Source organism: Silurus aristotelis (genome assembly GCF_946808225.1).
Source record: "Silurus aristotelis genome assembly, chromosome: 2".
Classification (NCBI taxonomy): Eukaryota; Metazoa; Chordata; class Actinopteri; order Siluriformes; family Siluridae; genus Silurus; species Silurus aristotelis.
In genome coordinates, this window is record NC_139575.1 from 5922539 (window position 1) to 5939546 (window position 17008).

Below are 17008 nucleotides of genomic sequence, written 5' to 3' on the forward strand. Positions count from 1 at the left end.
CTCCATTACCCTCCATCAGAAAACCAGTATTCTCCATTACCCTCCATCAGATACTAGTATTCTCCATTACCCTTCTCAGACCCCAGTATTCTCCATTAACCTACATCAGACCCCAGTATTCTCCATTAACCTACATCAGACCCCAGTATTCTCCATTACCCTCCTCAGACCCCAGTATTCTCCATTACCCTCCTCAGACCCCAGTATTCTCCATTACCCTCCTCAGACCCCAGTATTCTCCATTACCCTCCTCAGACCCCAGTATTCTCCATTACCCTCCTCAGACCCCAGTATTCTCCATTACCCTCCTCAGACCCCAGTATTCTCCATTAACCTACATCAGACCCCAGTATTCTCCATTACCCTCCTCAGACCCCAGTATTCTCCATTACCCTCCTCAGACCCCAGTATTCTCCATTACCCTCCTCAGACCCCAGTATTCTCCATTACCCTCCTCAGACCCCAGTATTCTCCATTAACCTACATCAGACCCCAGTATTCTCCATTACCCTCCATCAGACACCAGTATTCTCCATTACATTATTAAGTTAACACAATCCTTTACATTTTTCCACAAACACGGAAACCCGCATGTTTACTGACCCTCCTGCGGCGCAGCTGTTCTGTATTATACAGGGCTTCACTCTAACTCAACACACCTGTGTTTTTGTTTTTCCACTAATTGCTCCTAACAGCTCTGTAATCTAAAACATACACACACACACCTGTACACACCTATACACACACACACACACATACACAGTAAGCTGATTAACTACACCTGTAATGTTTGGGGCAAAAACAAACAATGTTGTTTCCCACCTTTATTCCAAAACTCCCGCCTGGAGCGTGAACACCGACTGATTCAGGGTCCAACTAATGACACAATCATACTGGTTTAGTTGATGGTTAATTATATAATTATATTGCAACAGTAAGTCATTGGTTTTCATTTAGTATTTTGTGTGTGTGTGTGTGTGTGTGTGTGTGTGTGTGTGTGTGTGTGTGTGTGTGTGTGTGTGTGTGTGTGTGTGTGTGTGTGTGTGTGTCTAGGCAGCAAATCAGCACCGTGGAAAAGAGCAGACAGAAGTTTAAAGCAGCTCCTCTCACGGTTGAGTTTGTTCCTTTTTTCTACCGTGAGTAAAAGATTTCAACATTCGACCAAAAACTGCCTATCAAATACTACCATACACTATTAAATACCACCTCACACCATTAAATACTACTATAAACTATTAAATACCATCATATAACATTAAATACCATCAAACACCATTAAATACTACCATACACTATTAAATATCTCCTCACACCATTAAATAATTTCTCACACCATTTAATTCGATCATACACTATTAAATACCATCGTACACTATTAAATACCACACCACACTATTAAATAACATCATACACTAATAAATACCACCTCACACCATTAAATACCATTAAACACTATTAAATACAAGCTTACACCATTAAATACCATCAAACACTATTAAATACAAGCTTACACCATTAAATACCATCATACACAATCAAATTCTACCATACACTAATAAATACCACCTCACACCATTAAATACCATCATCATACACTATTATAAAATACTACTACAAACTATTAAATACCATCAAACACCATTAAATACTACCATACACTATTAAATACCATCATACACAAATTCTACAATATACTAATAAATACCATTTCACACCATTAAATACAATCATACACTATTAAATACCATCATACACAAATTCTACAATATACTAATAAATACCATTTCACACCATTAAATACAATCATACACTATTAAATACAATCATACACAAATTCTACAATATACTAATAAATACCATTTCACACCATTAAATACAATCATACACTATTAAATACAATCATACACAAATTCTACAATATACTAATAAATACCATTTCACACCATTAAATACAATCATACACTATTAAATACCATCATACACTAATAAATACCACCTCACACCATTAAATACCATTAAACACTATTAAATACAAGCTTACACCATTAAATACCATCAAACACTATTAAATACAAGCTTACACCATTAAATACCATCATACACAATCAAATTCTACCATACACTAATAAATACCACCTCACACCATTAAATACCATCATCATACACTATTATAAAATACTACTACAAACTATTAAATACCATCAAACACCATTAAATACTACCATACACTATTAAATACAATCATACACAAATTCTACAATATACTAATAAATACCATTTCACACCATTAAATACAATCATACACTATTAAATACCATCATACACAAATTCTACAATATACTAATAAATACTATTTCACACCATTAAATACAATCATACACTATTAAATACCAGCTTAAACCATTAAATACCATCATACACCATCAGATTTTACCATATACTAATAAATACCACCTCACACCATTGAATTCCTTCTCACACCATTTAATTCCATCATACACTATTAAATACCACCGCACACCATTACATACCATCATACATCATTAAATACTACCATAAACTATTAAATACCATCATACACCATTAAATACTAACATGCACATCATTGAATACCATTAATATATACTATCAGACACCACTAGATACCACAACACACACTATTACCACTGCACACTATTCAATGATTAGCCAATCAGAACACACTGTTTTAGAGAAGTGTTTGATAACAGTTCTCTGTCCCCCCCTCCCTCTCCCTCGCTCCCTCTTTCTCTCTCTGTTCATGAATCTGTTCTTTGTTTGTTCATATTTGTGAGCTCGCTGAGCTGCTGATAACATTTCAACCTGTGCACAGAGCAGCTTGTGTGTGTGAGTGTGTGTGAGTGTGTGTGTGTGTGAGTGAGTGTGTGTGTGTGTGTGTGTGTGAGTGAGTGAGTGTGTGTGAGAAACCATTGTCCTGCCTTTCTGTCAGTCAGCTGAGCCACACAAAGAGGCCATTGAGGAACAAGTGCAGCTCCAGAGGGCACATCTATCTGCAGATGTTTCTTTGCATATATATATATAAAACCCAATGCCCTGTACCTGATTACCTGGTTTTGTGTGTGTGTTTAGAGTGTTTTCAGGAGAGTGAGCATCTGAAGGACAGTCTGAAGTGTTGTCTCCTCCACCTATTTGGCTCCATAGTTGCAGGTGGACAGGTGGGGGTATGAACTTTTGCACTTGGGAGCTTGTTTGTCCCCTTATGTGTGAATATGATAAATGAATAAGCAGCTAAAGCAGCTCTGACCTGAAACCTAGCCGAACCTTCGTGTTTTCTCTACCAACTTTCCAGCGTAACGCTCTCCTGGCCATCTCCCCCGCCACCTTGGAGGTGTTGTTGGGCGTCCTGGGTGCTGGCGAGTGCACAGGTGAAGGGGAGGAGGGAGAGGATTGGGACGGAGCCGGCCCAGACCGGAAGGCGGTGCTCACCCTGTGCTGTCTGAGGGAGGTGGTGCACAGCCTGCTGGCCAGCAGCTCAGATCAAAGGCAGGTGGAGATCAGCACCGTGCTTGACAGCTACTTTAAACTACTCAACTATGACCCCAATGCTGCCGGGCTCAAAGGTCACCCGGCTCCGTCTCGATCCCACCATTTTGAGAGTCGGTTGGTGGCGCTGCAGGTGAACATGCTCGGTGAGTGGAACGAGAAGCAAATTATTATTGCTCATAATCTATTCCTTCTTGACTCTGTCTCTCTATCTCTCTCTCTATCTATTTATCAGACACGATACAAGACATGTTCGAGTGTTCTGACCGGCCTGTTCTTCAAGCCATCTTCCTCAACAGCAACTGTTTTGAGCACCTGACTCGTCTCTTACAGAACAGCAAGGTAACAACCAAATCCCAGAGATTCCTGCATTCAGAACCCATAACCCACAACACAGAAATCTGAGCTGGAGTTCAGAAAGGAAACACACAGACAAAAAATATTTTGCATATTCGGAACCAGACCCAGAAACCTAAACCGAACCTAGAAACCCAATACAGATAGTCCTCGAGTTTCAATGGGCGCATCGTAACTAGAAAATATTGTGAGTTGAGACATGGCTTAGCCTTCCCAGGAATCTTAAAGCATGGTGATCAGGATGGGGTAGTATACTCTCATTTATTAATAATTTAACTAATTACAGTACATCATTTAGCAAAACAGAGCAATTTACACTACCATAATGTATAAACTATACAGTGTGTGTATATGTATATGTCTGCATGTACTCCAGATTCCTTGCATCTAATTAAAGTCCCAGAGCTCATTTAAAATTCATGATTCGGAAGAAATTTACATCTAGTAACAATCCAGCACTCGTCCTAGAACATATTCACCACCCAAAGCCCAGGATTTCGAATTCAGTCCTGAAAGTTGAAATTTAGTCAATAAAAAAAAAAATAATAATAAAGAAAGAAATCAGAACTTATCCAGAATGAAAAAAAAAAACTTTATTTAGAGCTCATTTGCGACAATGCAGAATTTTTAGAACGTTCTAATACTTAGGATCTCAACAGTACAGAACAATTTTATAATGTGGAACTTAGAATATAGATATCGTTTATTTATATATATATATATATATATATATATATATATATATATATATATATATATATATATATATATATATATACAGTACAGACCAAAAGTTTGGACACACCTTCTCATTCAAAGAGTTTTCTTTATTTTCATGACTATAAAAATTGTAGATTCACACTGAAGGCATCAAAACTATGAATTAACACGTGGAATTATATATGGAATTATATACATAACAAAAAAGTGTGAAACAACTGAAAATGTCATATTGTAGGTTCTTCAAAGTAGCCACCTTTTGCTTAGATTACTGCTTTGCACACTCTTGGCATTCTCTTGATGCCTACTTTGAAGAACCTATAATATGACATTTTCAGTTCACTTTTTTGTTATGTATATAATTCCACATGTGTTAATTCATAGTTTTGATGCCTTCAGTGTGAATCTACAATTTTCATAGTCATGAAAATAAAGAAAACTCTTTGAATGAGAAGATGTGTCCAAACTTTTGGTCTGTACTGTATATATATATATATATATATATATATATATATATATATATATATATATATATATATATATATATATATATATATACAGTGGGTACGGAAAGTATTCAGACCCCCTTCAATTTTTCACTTTTTGTTATATTGCAGCCATTTGCTAAAATCATTTAAGTTCATTTATTTTCCTCATGAATGTACACACAGCTCCCCATACTGACAGAAAAACACAGAATTGTTGACCTTTTTGCAGATTTATTAAAAAAGAAAAACTGAAATATCACATGGTCCTAAGTATTCAGACCCTTTGCTGTGACACTCATATATTTAACTCAGGTGCTCTCCATTTCTTCTGATCATCCTTAAGATGGTTCTACACCTTCATTTGAGTCCAGAAATTTTTTATTATACTGATTGGACTTGATTAGGAAAGCCACACTGTTTATATAAGACCTTACAGATCACAATGCATGTCAGAGCAAATGAGAATCATTAAGGTCAAAGGAACTGCCTGAAGAGCTCAGAGACAGAATTGTGGCAAGGCACAGATCTGGCCAAGGTTCCAAAAAAATTTCTGCTGCACTTAAGGTTCCTAAGAGCACAGTGGCCTCCATAATCCTCAAATGGAAGACGTTTGGGACGACCAGAACCCTTCCTAGAGCTGGCCGTCCGGCCAAACTGAGCTATCGGGGGAGAACAGCCTTGGTAAGAGAGGTAAAGAAGAACCCAAAGATCACTGTGGCTGAGCTCCAGAGATGCAGTCGGGAGATGGGAGAAAGTTGTAGAAAGTCAACCATCACTGCAGCCCTTCACCAGTGGGGCTTTATAGCAGAGTGGCCCGACGGAAGCCTTTCCTCAGTGCAGGACACATGAAAACCCGCATGGAGTTCTCCAAGATGGTGAGAAATAAGATTCTCTGGTCTGATGAGACCAAGATAGAACTTTTTGGCCTTAATTCTAAGCGGTATGTGTGGAGAAAACCAGGCACTGCTCATCACCTGTCCAGTACAGTCTCAACAATGAAGCATGGTGGTGGCAGCATCATGCTGTGGGGGTGTTTTTCAGCTGCAGGGACAGGACGACTGGTTGCAATCAAGGGAAAGATGAATGCGGCCAAGCACAGGGATATCCTGGACGAAAACCTTCTCCAGAGTGCTCTGGACCTCAGACTGGGCCGAAGGTTTACCTTCCAACAAGACAATGACCCTAAGCACACAGCTAAAATAACGAAGGAGTGGCTTCACAACAACTCCGTGACTGTTCTTGAATGGCCCAGCCAGAGCCCTGACTTAAACCCAATTGAGCATCTCTGGAGAGACCTAAAAAAAGCTGCCCACCAACGTTTACCGTCCAACCTGACAGAACTGGAGAGGATCTGCAAGGAGGAATGGCAGAGGATCCCTGAATCCAGGTGTGAAAAACTTGTTGCATCTTTCCCAAAAAGACTCATGGCTATATTAGATCAAAAGGGGGCTTCTACTAAATACTGAGCAAAGGGTCTGAATAATTAGGACCATGTGATATTTTAGTTTTTCTTTTTTAATAAATCTGCAACATTGTCAACAATTCTGTGTTTTTCTGTCAGTATGGGGTGCTATGTGTACATTCATGAGGAAAAGAAATGAACTTAAATGATTTTAGCAAATGGCTGCAAAATAAAAAAGAGTGAAAAATTTAAGGGGGTCTGAATACTTTCCGTACCCACTGTATATATATATATATACAGTGGGTACGGAAAGTATTCAGACCCCCTTAAATTTTTTACTCTTTGTTATATTGCAGCCATTTGCTAAAATCATTTAAGTTCATTCTTCTTCCTCATGAATGTACACACAGCTCCCCATACTGACAGAAAAACACAGAATTGTTGACCTTTTTGCAGATTTATTAAAAAAGAAAAACTGAAATATCACATGGTCCTAAGTATTCAGACCCTTTGCTGTGACACTCATATATTTAACTCAGGTGCTTTCCATTTCTTCTGATCATCCTTGAGATGGTTCTACACCTTCATTTGAGTCCAGAAATGTTTGATTATACTGATTGGACTTGATTAGGAAAGCCACACACCTGTTTATATAAGACCTTACAGATCACAATGCATGTCAGAGCAAATGAGAATCATTAAGGTCAAAGGAACTGCCTGAAGAGCTCAGAGACAGAATTGTGGCAAGGCACAGATCTGGCCAAGGTTCCAAAAAAATTTCTGCTGCACTTAAGGTTCCTAAGAGCACAGTGGCCTCCATAATCCTCAAATGGAAGACGTTTGGGACGACCAGAACCATTCCTAGAGCTGGCCGACCGGCCAAACTGAGCTATCGGGGGAGAAGAGCCTTGGTGAGAGAGGTAAAGAAGAACCCAAAGATCACTGTGGCTGAGCTCCAGAGATGCAGTCGGGAGATGGGAGAAAGTTGTAGAAAGTCAACCATCACTGCAGCCCTTCACCAGTGGGGCTTTATAGCAGAGTGTCCCGACGGAAGCCTCTCCTCAGTGCAGGACACATGAAAACCCGCATGGAGTTCTCCAAGATGGTGAGAAATAAGATTCTCTGGTCTGATGAGACCAAGATAGAACTTTTTGGCCTTAATTCTAAGCGGTATGTGTGGAGAAAACCAGGCACTGCTCATCACCTGTCCAGTACAGTCTCAAAAATGAAGCATGGTGATGGCAGCATCATGCTGTGGGGGCGTTTTTCAGCTGCAGGGACAGGACGACTGGTTGCAATCAAGGGAAAGATGAATGCGGCCAAGCACAGGGATATCCTGGACGAAAACCTTCTCCAGAGTGCTTTGGACCTCAGACTGGGCTGAAGGTTTACCTTCCAACAAGACAATGACCCTAAGCACACAGCTAAAATAACGATGGAGTGGCTTCACAACAACTCCGTGACTGTTCTTGAATGGCCCAGCCAGAGCAATGACTTAAACCCAATTGAGCATCTCTGGAGAGACCTAAAAATAGCTGTCCACCAACGTTTACCGTCCAACCTGACAGAACTGGAGAGGATCTGCAAGGAGGAATGGCAGAGGATCCCTGAATCCAGGTGTGAAAAACTTGTTGCATCCTTCCCAAAAAGACTCCTGGCTGTATTAGATCAAAAGGGGGCTTCTACTAAATACTGAGCAAAGGGTCTGAATACTTAGGACCATGTGATATTTCAGTTTTTCTTTTTTAATAAATCTGCAACAGTGTCAACAATTCTGTGTTTTTCTGTCAATATAGGGGGCTATGTGTACATTCATGAGGAAAAGAAATGAACCTAAATGATTTTAGCAAATGGCTGCAAAATAAAAAAGAGTGAAAAATTTAAGGGTGTCTGAATACTTTCCGTACCCACTGTATATATATATATATATATAAATATATATATATATATATATATATAATTTCAGAACTCAACAGTAAAATCCCAAATATTTATTAATCTAAAATATTATATTTTAATCCATAACTTAATATAGAGTGTATATTATTCCCAAAATCGTTGTGGAAAAAAATATATAGTTGAAAAAATAAATGTCCCGGAGTACAGAAAAAAACATCCGAATGCAGGATTTTTTATGAATTTAGAACTTAAAAATCCTTGAAAAAAAAACGGATCAAGGAATTTAAAATCTAGCCTATATTTCATTCCCAATTCCCCAAATTGTTTTTCAGAATTGACAAACAAGAAGCCAGAATATAGAAAACCCAGATTTGATTATTGAGAACTCCTTTCCAGAACCTCAATGCTGAAGTGTGTGTAGCCTGTACAGTGTATCAGGTGTGTTACTGTTAATTGTACACTGTGGAACTCACGATATCTCCCTCAGCTACTGAACAATAGTAATAAACGTTCATTAATGCACGTGGTGTTTTAAACCCATGTTGTATTTTCTGTATGTGTGAGTGATCAGGTATTTTATACACAGCGCCTAAAACAAACATGCAAAACACAGTCTTATTGTTTTTGAGAGACACTTCTGTGTTCCTTTTGTTTCTATGCAACAAACTCGATAATTATATCAGTATGACGATTTCCTTTGACCAAACAAATCTGTAAATGTCCAAAATAATCCGCTTCGGCTGAAATCTATTCAAATTTTATTTGTCACGTATAAAGGGTGACTATAAAGTATAAAAATATTAGGATACATACATATATATTCAACAAGATCCTGGAAGGTGAGAAGATGCCTGAGGAATGGAGAAGGAGTGTGCTGGTACCGATCTTTAAGCAACTACAGGGGGAAAAAAGTTGATCAGTCACACCATAAAGTTATGGGAAAGAGTAGTGGAAGCCAGGCTGAGAGAAGAGGTGACCATCTGTGAGCTGCAGTATGGTTTCATGCCGAGGAAGACCACCACAGACACAATATTTGCTTTAAGAATGTTGATGGAGAAGTATAGAGAAGGTGAGAAGTAGTTGCATTGCGTGTTTGTGGATTTAGAGAAAGCGTACGACAGGGTGGAGAGAGGAGTTGTGGTAGTGTATGAGGAAGTGTGTCAGAGAAGTATGTGAGGGTGGTGCAGGACATGTATGAGGACAGTGTGACAGCAGTGAATTGTGCAGTAGGAACGACAGATTGGTTCAAGGTGGAGGTTGGACTACATCAAGGATCAGCTCTGAGCCCTTTCCTGTTAGCAGCGGTAATGGACAGGTTGAGGGACGAGAAGAGCCTGGAGAGGTGGAGGTACACGCTGGAGAGAAGGGGAATGAAAGTCAGTAGGAGTAAGACAGAGTACATGTGTGTAAATGAGAGGGAGGGCAGTGGAGTGGTGCGGTTGCAGGGAGAAGAAGTGGAGAAGGTGAAGGAGCTTAGGTACCTGGGGTCAACAGTGCAAAGTAATGGAGAGTGTGTTAGAGAAGTGAAGAAAAGAGTTCAGGCTGGGTGGAGTGGGTGGAGAAGAGTGATAGCAGGAGTAATTTGTGATAGAAGAGTATCTGTGTGAGTGAAAGGGAAAGTTTATAGGACTGTGGTGAGACCTGAGATGTTGTATGGATTAGAGACAGTGGCATTGAGTAAAAGACAGGAGGTGGAGCTGGAGGTAGCAGAGCTGAAGATGTTGAGGTTTTCGTTGGGAGTGACGACGATGGACAGGATTAGAAATGAGTTTATTAGAGGGACAACACATGTAGGACGTTTTGGAGACAAGGTGAGGGAGGTTGAAATTGAGATGATTTGGACGTGTGCAGAGGAGGGAGGAGAATGTATATTGGTAGGAGAATGCTGAGGATGAAGCCACCAGGAAGGAGGAAGAGAGAAAGACCAAGAAGGAGGTTCATGGATGTGGTGGAGGAAGACATGCAGGTAGTTGGTGTGAAAGAGGCAGATGTAGAGGACAGGGGGGTATGGAGACGGATGATCCGCTGTGGTGACCCCTAACGGGAGCAGCTAAAAGATGAAGATGATATATGTGTCAACGCCCTGGTGATGAGTATTGCATGTTTTTGAAGTATGGAATGGTTGCCATGTTGGTTTCTTTCACCAGGAATAAGTCTCTAAACTTCCTTGCTTCAAAACAACCCCAAACCATTAAGTTTTCTTCATGTTTGACTGTGGGGATGGGACAGTCTGCTAATATCTTCTCTCCTGTTCTCTTCAGTCTTACACAAGTTCTTCTGCTAAAGACAAAAAATTTCCAATTCGCACTCATCTCTCCACACTTTGGTTCAACCATTTGCTGTCTAGTTTTTGTGTTTTTGCATAGAAACAAAAGGATCATAAATGTGTTTTAAAAGAACCAGAACACGTCTCCACACGTTTGACAGACGCTGTACTCCTTCGTAGTTGTAGTCTGTATTTGTTATAATCTCTGTTCTCTCTTTGTAGATCCGTCTGCGTCACGTGCACTCTCTTTGAAACCGCATGTTTTTCCTCCTTAGGAACGAAATGCTTGAGGCACTTCATGCCATAACCTCTTGGCCTTTTATTTTAGTTTTTGTTTTTTCTATAATGTTTAACCCTTTTGCACTTGTCTCCTGTCCTCTTGTCTTACTGTGCGTGCGGGCTGCAGCTGGTAAACGTTAGGTTCGCCGCAGCAGACAAAGAACAGAAAGATTTAACCAACAGATTACTGACAGGAGAGATTGAAAGCCAGGTACCTCGTGTCTGTCACCTCGCACCTGCCCCTCCACCCACTGGGCCACTCCAGAAAGAGGCCACACCAATTGGTTCATCATGTTCCAAGTGTCTGCAACTCTAGGCTCGAACTAGTCCAAAGATATATCTCCTGTGCAGCAAAGTACCCCCATGTACCCCTAATGTATGACGTCTAAAAACCAGTGGTGGACAGTAACGTGGTAAATGTAATGCGTTACTGTAATCAAGTAGCTTTTTCAGGTATCTGTGCTTTTCCATTCAGGGAGAATTTTACTTGAACTTCACAACTTTCAAAATATGAAGTCAGAGATCTCTACTTTTAGTCAGCTGCATGGTTTATGTACTTTGTCCACCACTGCTAAAAAACTTCCTCCAACCAACCATAAACCGAAGCTGGAAAGCCAACGGAACATGATGGCCTCTAATGGAGTGGCCTGTTGCTTGGTTATTCACACTGCCTATGATGATTGTAGTCCATCCTGCTTCTTTCGCTTTTATTTCCTCTTTTATTTCCCCTGATTTCCTGAACAAGGTTGTTTTTTTGTTGTTTCTTTTAGTCTTAGCTCATCACACTGTCTTCTGGACCTGCATCGTGTGAGGCTGTATGTCTGTCATTGTCCAAAACACTTCCTGCTTTCACTAACAGCTGGTTATGTGACCCTAATGAAGGTGCACCTAAGCTTGGGAATGCCTATGCATGGGAATATGGCATATTTGTGTGTTTGTGCGTCTGCTACATCTGCATGGTCATAAAAAGGAAACCGCTTCATTGTGTCCAGTTTCCTGCTCTTCAAAGTACGTGTGGATTTTATTCCCGAAACAGGACGTGTGTCTTCCATTCAGTGAGGTGTTTACCTGAAAATACAGTGTATCAGGATTGACAAATTTGGGGTCCAAGGCCGTTTTCATACACTGACCTCATTTATCTTGTGTGGAAAGAACACTGTATTCACACTGTATTTGAAATTTGGTTCGACGGATAAAAAGAAACTCTTGAACTGAAACGGTCAAAGGGCCACTCCTAATAGGAAGGAAGTGGTATAGTAGCTCAGTGGTTAAGAGTAGAGGCCAACCGATTCATCGGTTTGACAATGATTCCGCAAAAATCAATAGCGATAGTTTTTCCGGGTTGCTGCAGCGGCTGAGAAGCTCTGCTGTCATTATACAGTATGAGATCGACCTCTAGAGGCGAATCAGTGAATGCCATGCGCTTTCTATTTAAAGTTTAAAAAAACTTTGTTTTTTTATTATTATTATTATTATTATTATTATTATTATTATTATTATTATTCATTTTGTATGTAACTGTTTTTTATATTGTTTTTGATTTTACTAAGACAACTTTTATTTTCTCTTACACACACCACACAGAAACAGCTTTCTTATAGAGCGACCATAAACTGTCTGTCAAGTGAGAGACGAAACTGACGATGCCTTTTAAGTTTAAATGAATAAACACTTCTGTGTGGCCTTCGATTTAAAAAATGTGTGGATGGAAACACACCATCAACCACAAGTCTGCTGTTGGAGCAGGAAACTGGAACTTAATGGTTGAGGAAACAAGTGGTAATCCATGAGCCATAATCAGCCACTGATGCTCTCCAGATTCTCTCAAGCGCTATTAAAAACCATTATGTACTTTCTACTGCTGCCATTCATATATCTCCAAAAGATGCGTTTTATTAATAAGCTAATGTTTCTATGTTTATTATAAACCATCCATTATAAATTTCATACCAATAAGCAGAGGCAGTAATAGAAGGTCTCGAGACATTCTCGATCGAGTCATTCGATTGATTCCTGTTTTCAAACCACCAGGTCTGTGAAGGCAGGTTGGACTCTCTCACGGTAGCGACGATCAAAACCCTGACCACCATGATGCACAAATCCCCAGCCGCCAAGGTCAGTCTCAATGTCGCACGCATAATTCATGTCGCAAAAGTTGACGAACTGATTACTCACAAGCTCCACCCATTCAGGAAGTGTTCAAAGAGCGGATCGGATACACCCACCTCTCCGAGGTGCTCGTGTCTTTGGGACAGCCTTCCAGGAACCTCCTGAAGGAGCTTATGAACATGGTGAGACCCACACCTGCGGCATTTATCTTGACGTTCTCATGTTTCTGACAAAATGTCCAATTGTCCAAAGTGTCCTCCAGGCTTTAATCTGTGTATTTGTGTGTGTAGGCGGTGGAGGGAGATCACTCATCTGTAGGTTTTTTGGGGATCAGTAACGTCGAGCCGCTCCTCCTCCTGATTCGCTGGCTGCCAGAGCTCGAGTCGGCCGAGCTTCAGATCTTCGCGGCCGATCGCGTGAGGAGGATCTGCGCCTTAAACCGGCGCACACGGGCCGCCTGCGTAAACGCACGCATGTCGGAGTGTATTCTCTCAACCCTCGAGAGAGACGCCCACCTGCCTCGGGTGTGCGCCGAGAGCCTCCTGGCTCTTCTGGGCGCTTTGGGGGCGGAGTCTCTGAGCGGGGCCGAGCTCCAGCGGTATCTGAGTCTCCTGAGGAACCCGGAGAACCGGCCTCATCCTTACACCGAGCCTGTTCTGCGCTCGCTGCTGGCCATGCTCCGGAAACACACGCTCCACAGCGCGACACACTACTTCGATTTGACGCCTCCCATGGCGGGTATCGCCGTTCCAACCATCTCCAGGTGGCCAGGGTCCGCTTTCAGCTTCTTGGCCTGGCTGTCGTTGGATCAGGACCAATTGGAACCAGCTGGCAAGGGTGAAAAGAGGAAGCAGTTGTACAGGTAGGAGGTTGAGAGGTAACTGTCGGGGGGGCAAATCATAATGGCGTCATGGCACTTTTCAATATGATGTTTTCTTTTTGAGTGTAGTTTCTTCACGCCAGGAGGAACTGGGTTCGAGGCCTTCATAAGCGCATCCGGTTCTCTGGTGGTGGCGGTGTGCAGTAAAAAGGAATACATCGCGGTCACACTGCCTGATTACTGCTTCTGTGACTCGCTGTGGGTCAGTGACGTCGCTACAGCATTCCCTCACATATTACTCAGCTTTTAGAGTGGGCATTTATTCAGACACATGTTAGACAAAATGGCAAGATGGGTGAGGTGGTGAGGTGGTTAAGGCATTGGACGGCTGCCACTGGGGGGGCCCTTGAGCAAAGCCCTAAACCATTAACTGTTTAGTCGTAAAATGCTCTGAATATGAAAGTCTGCCAAATGCTTTAAATGTAAATGGACTGATTGTACATGCTGCATAAACAGACACATGAGTAGTAGTTGGGGGGGGGGGGGGGGGTCATGACCAAAAGGTCATTAACTCAAATCGAAGCACCACTAAGTTGCCACTGTTGGGCCCTCAAACAAGGCCCTTAATCCTCAAGTGCCCAGTTGTATGAATACGAGGTCAAACAGACAGGGGAATTGGGCATGTACTCACTAAGAGACAGACTGAAAGACAGGTTCTTGTGTATCCTTCCAAACAATACAGTGCAGATTGGAGCAAATGCAAAAGAAATGTAATGAGACAGAAAAAACCTGAATGAGTGATTCAGTTTGAATATAATGATAATTATAACTATGTGAGAATGACACATAGGCTTTGTGTAGCATCAGACAATGAAGTACAATTTGCAGTGACCGTGTCGTTATAGTCGAGTGTTTCAGCATTCTATTTGTGTTTCAGCATTACATTGGCGTGGTACATGTTCCTGGTAAGCGGCCGTTTGGACAGAGCCTTGTCTATATCTACGTGGATGGGCAGCTCAAGTTGTCCTCACCTCTGAAGTACCCCAACATGGCCGAGGTGCTTATGAAGTACACAGTCTCTGCCTTCACTCGTCACACGTTAACAAATATCCCATTGTCCCGCCGTATTGAGTTTATGTAACCACGGTTTTTCGGTGTTATAGGCTGAAAAAAACACGTTTTTGTTATAGCAAGAAATAGACGTGGATAGAGATGGGTGTTGCCTTTGTTCAAACATTTAGTATGGTAGAAAGTGAAGGCAACACATGCTGACTAGCAGATGTGTGTCCAGACAGACAGAAAGAAAGACAGACAAGTGTCTGAGTGGGCTTGCAGACAAACTGTCCGACTGGCAGTTGTGTCTAGACATGCAAACGAACAGGTGTCTAGAATGCAAAACGGAGATTTACAGACAGAGGTGCAGACTGACAGCTAGACAGAGAGGTTGTGACTGATGGACAGTTAATCAGATGGCATTTGCGTATACCTAAAAACATACGAATAGTGTCCAGACGTAAATGAGGTGGCGTGTGTCTAGAGTGAAAAACAGAGATTAAAAGAAAGGTGCATAGACTGACAGACAGTTAATTAGATAGACAACTATTTGGCAGACAAAAAACACACTGATATTGTCCAGACATGTAAACGAACAGATGTCTTGAGTGAAAAACAGCTATTAAACAAACAATGTCCATATTGACACACAGAGAGGTGTCCAGACTCAGAAAAAGACAGTTTTGCACACTTATAACCACTGGTGTCTAGACTAACGGATGTAAAGGTGTTCAGTTTGTTGGACAGATAATTGGTAGTTGTCTAGACAAATAAACACACAGGTATGCAGACAGATGTGCACACTGAGAAATATAGACAGCCGAAAAAAAGACGTTTTCTGTCTCTCCTCCCAGGTGTTCACGTCATGCTGCATCGGCTCAGCAGGTCAGCGCACCACCACCCCTCCTCCGTCTCAGATTGCCGATCCCCCTTCATCCCGCACGTCCATGTGGGGGGGGTTGTCCAGGATGGCTCAGATCTCCCCAGGGACGCAAGACAGCGAATGGGGACGACCCACGTCTCTGCAAGGACACCTGAGCACTGTAATGGTGTTCAGTGAAGCTCTGAACAACACCACCATTAGAGCTCTTTACAACACAGGTATGGAATACAGCTTGACAGAGAGACAGTTAGAAAGGATACAGACGGCAGACAGACAGAGAGACATACAGGTGTCCTGGCAGTCAGACAGAAAATATTTGTGTCCAGACTGAGAATCAAACCATCACACACAAAAAGACAGGTATTAAGACATAGAGGAAGCTGGACAAACGGACAACCACACAAACAGGTTTCCAAAATGAGAGACAAACTGGACAAATAACCAACCACAAAGTCATGTGTCCAATAAAAGTGACAGAAAAACAGACAAACTAATGGACAACCATAGATGCAGGTGTCCAAACAAACAAACAAACTGTCTCACAGACAGAGAAGTTTTTGGCCAAACAAAGACTATCACACAGATGTGTCTTGTGTCCTGTCTGACTTACACTCGTCTATTTGTTTCAGGGCCGAACTGCATTTCTCCCTTCAAAAGTCAGGAGGCGGAGCTTGGTGACCTCAGCACTAAACTCCTCCTACATTATTCACCGAAGGTGAGTGGGTCTTCACTGTGGCTGTGTCCTAATCCACATGCCATAATTAATGTCAAGGTCTCAAAACGTTCGCACTAAATCCTAGACATGTTCCAAATCAGACACTCTTGCTTAGTATGCAGACGGCTCGTTTAAAAAAAACACGCACCCTGCTTGCAATGAATTCTGGGTATTCTGTTTTTTCTGGGGGTGTGTTTGCACTATTGATGGAGTATAAGTGTCATTTGGGACGTGTCCCCCTTCTGTCTCCTGTTAGGCCTGTAAGAACCCGATCTGTACGGACCTGTCCCCTAATCTACTGCACGGGCGACTGACGGGGAATAAAGTGATGAACTGGGACGTCAAGGTGAGAGAGAGGAAACACACGCACGCGCACACACACACACACACACACACACACACAAATATATATATATATATATATATATATATATATATATATGTATATGTATGTATATATGTGTGTGTGTGTGTGTGTGTGTATGTATATATATA

At 41.5% G+C, this 17008-nt stretch overlaps 1 protein-coding gene across 3 annotated transcripts in view; it reads left to right on the forward strand.

Moving 5' to 3' along the window:
- Positions 1 to 17008, forward strand: part of nbeal1 (neurobeachin-like 1) — a 306006-nt gene that overhangs the window by 23390 nt on the left and 265608 nt on the right. For all 3 annotated transcript variants that reach the window (XR_014537349.1, XR_014537350.1, XM_083565186.1), the window contains exons 7-19: positions 1054 to 1136; positions 3109 to 3194; positions 3329 to 3668; positions 3758 to 3864; positions 11061 to 11144; positions 12965 to 13048; positions 13126 to 13224; positions 13333 to 13904; positions 13992 to 14124; positions 14800 to 14919; positions 15770 to 16016; positions 16428 to 16513; positions 16770 to 16859. Coding sequence is in view for 1 of the 3 variants with exons in the window: in XM_083565186.1 (XP_083421312.1) it covers positions 1054 to 1136; positions 3109 to 3194; positions 3329 to 3668; positions 3758 to 3864; positions 11061 to 11144; positions 12965 to 13048; positions 13126 to 13224; positions 13333 to 13904; positions 13992 to 14124; positions 14800 to 14919; positions 15770 to 16016; positions 16428 to 16513; positions 16770 to 16859 (2131 nt within the window). In the remaining 2 variants the exon portion in view is untranslated. The remainder of the gene's footprint in view (positions 1 to 1053; positions 1137 to 3108; positions 3195 to 3328; positions 3669 to 3757; positions 3865 to 11060; positions 11145 to 12964; positions 13049 to 13125; positions 13225 to 13332; positions 13905 to 13991; positions 14125 to 14799; positions 14920 to 15769; positions 16017 to 16427; positions 16514 to 16769; positions 16860 to 17008) is intronic.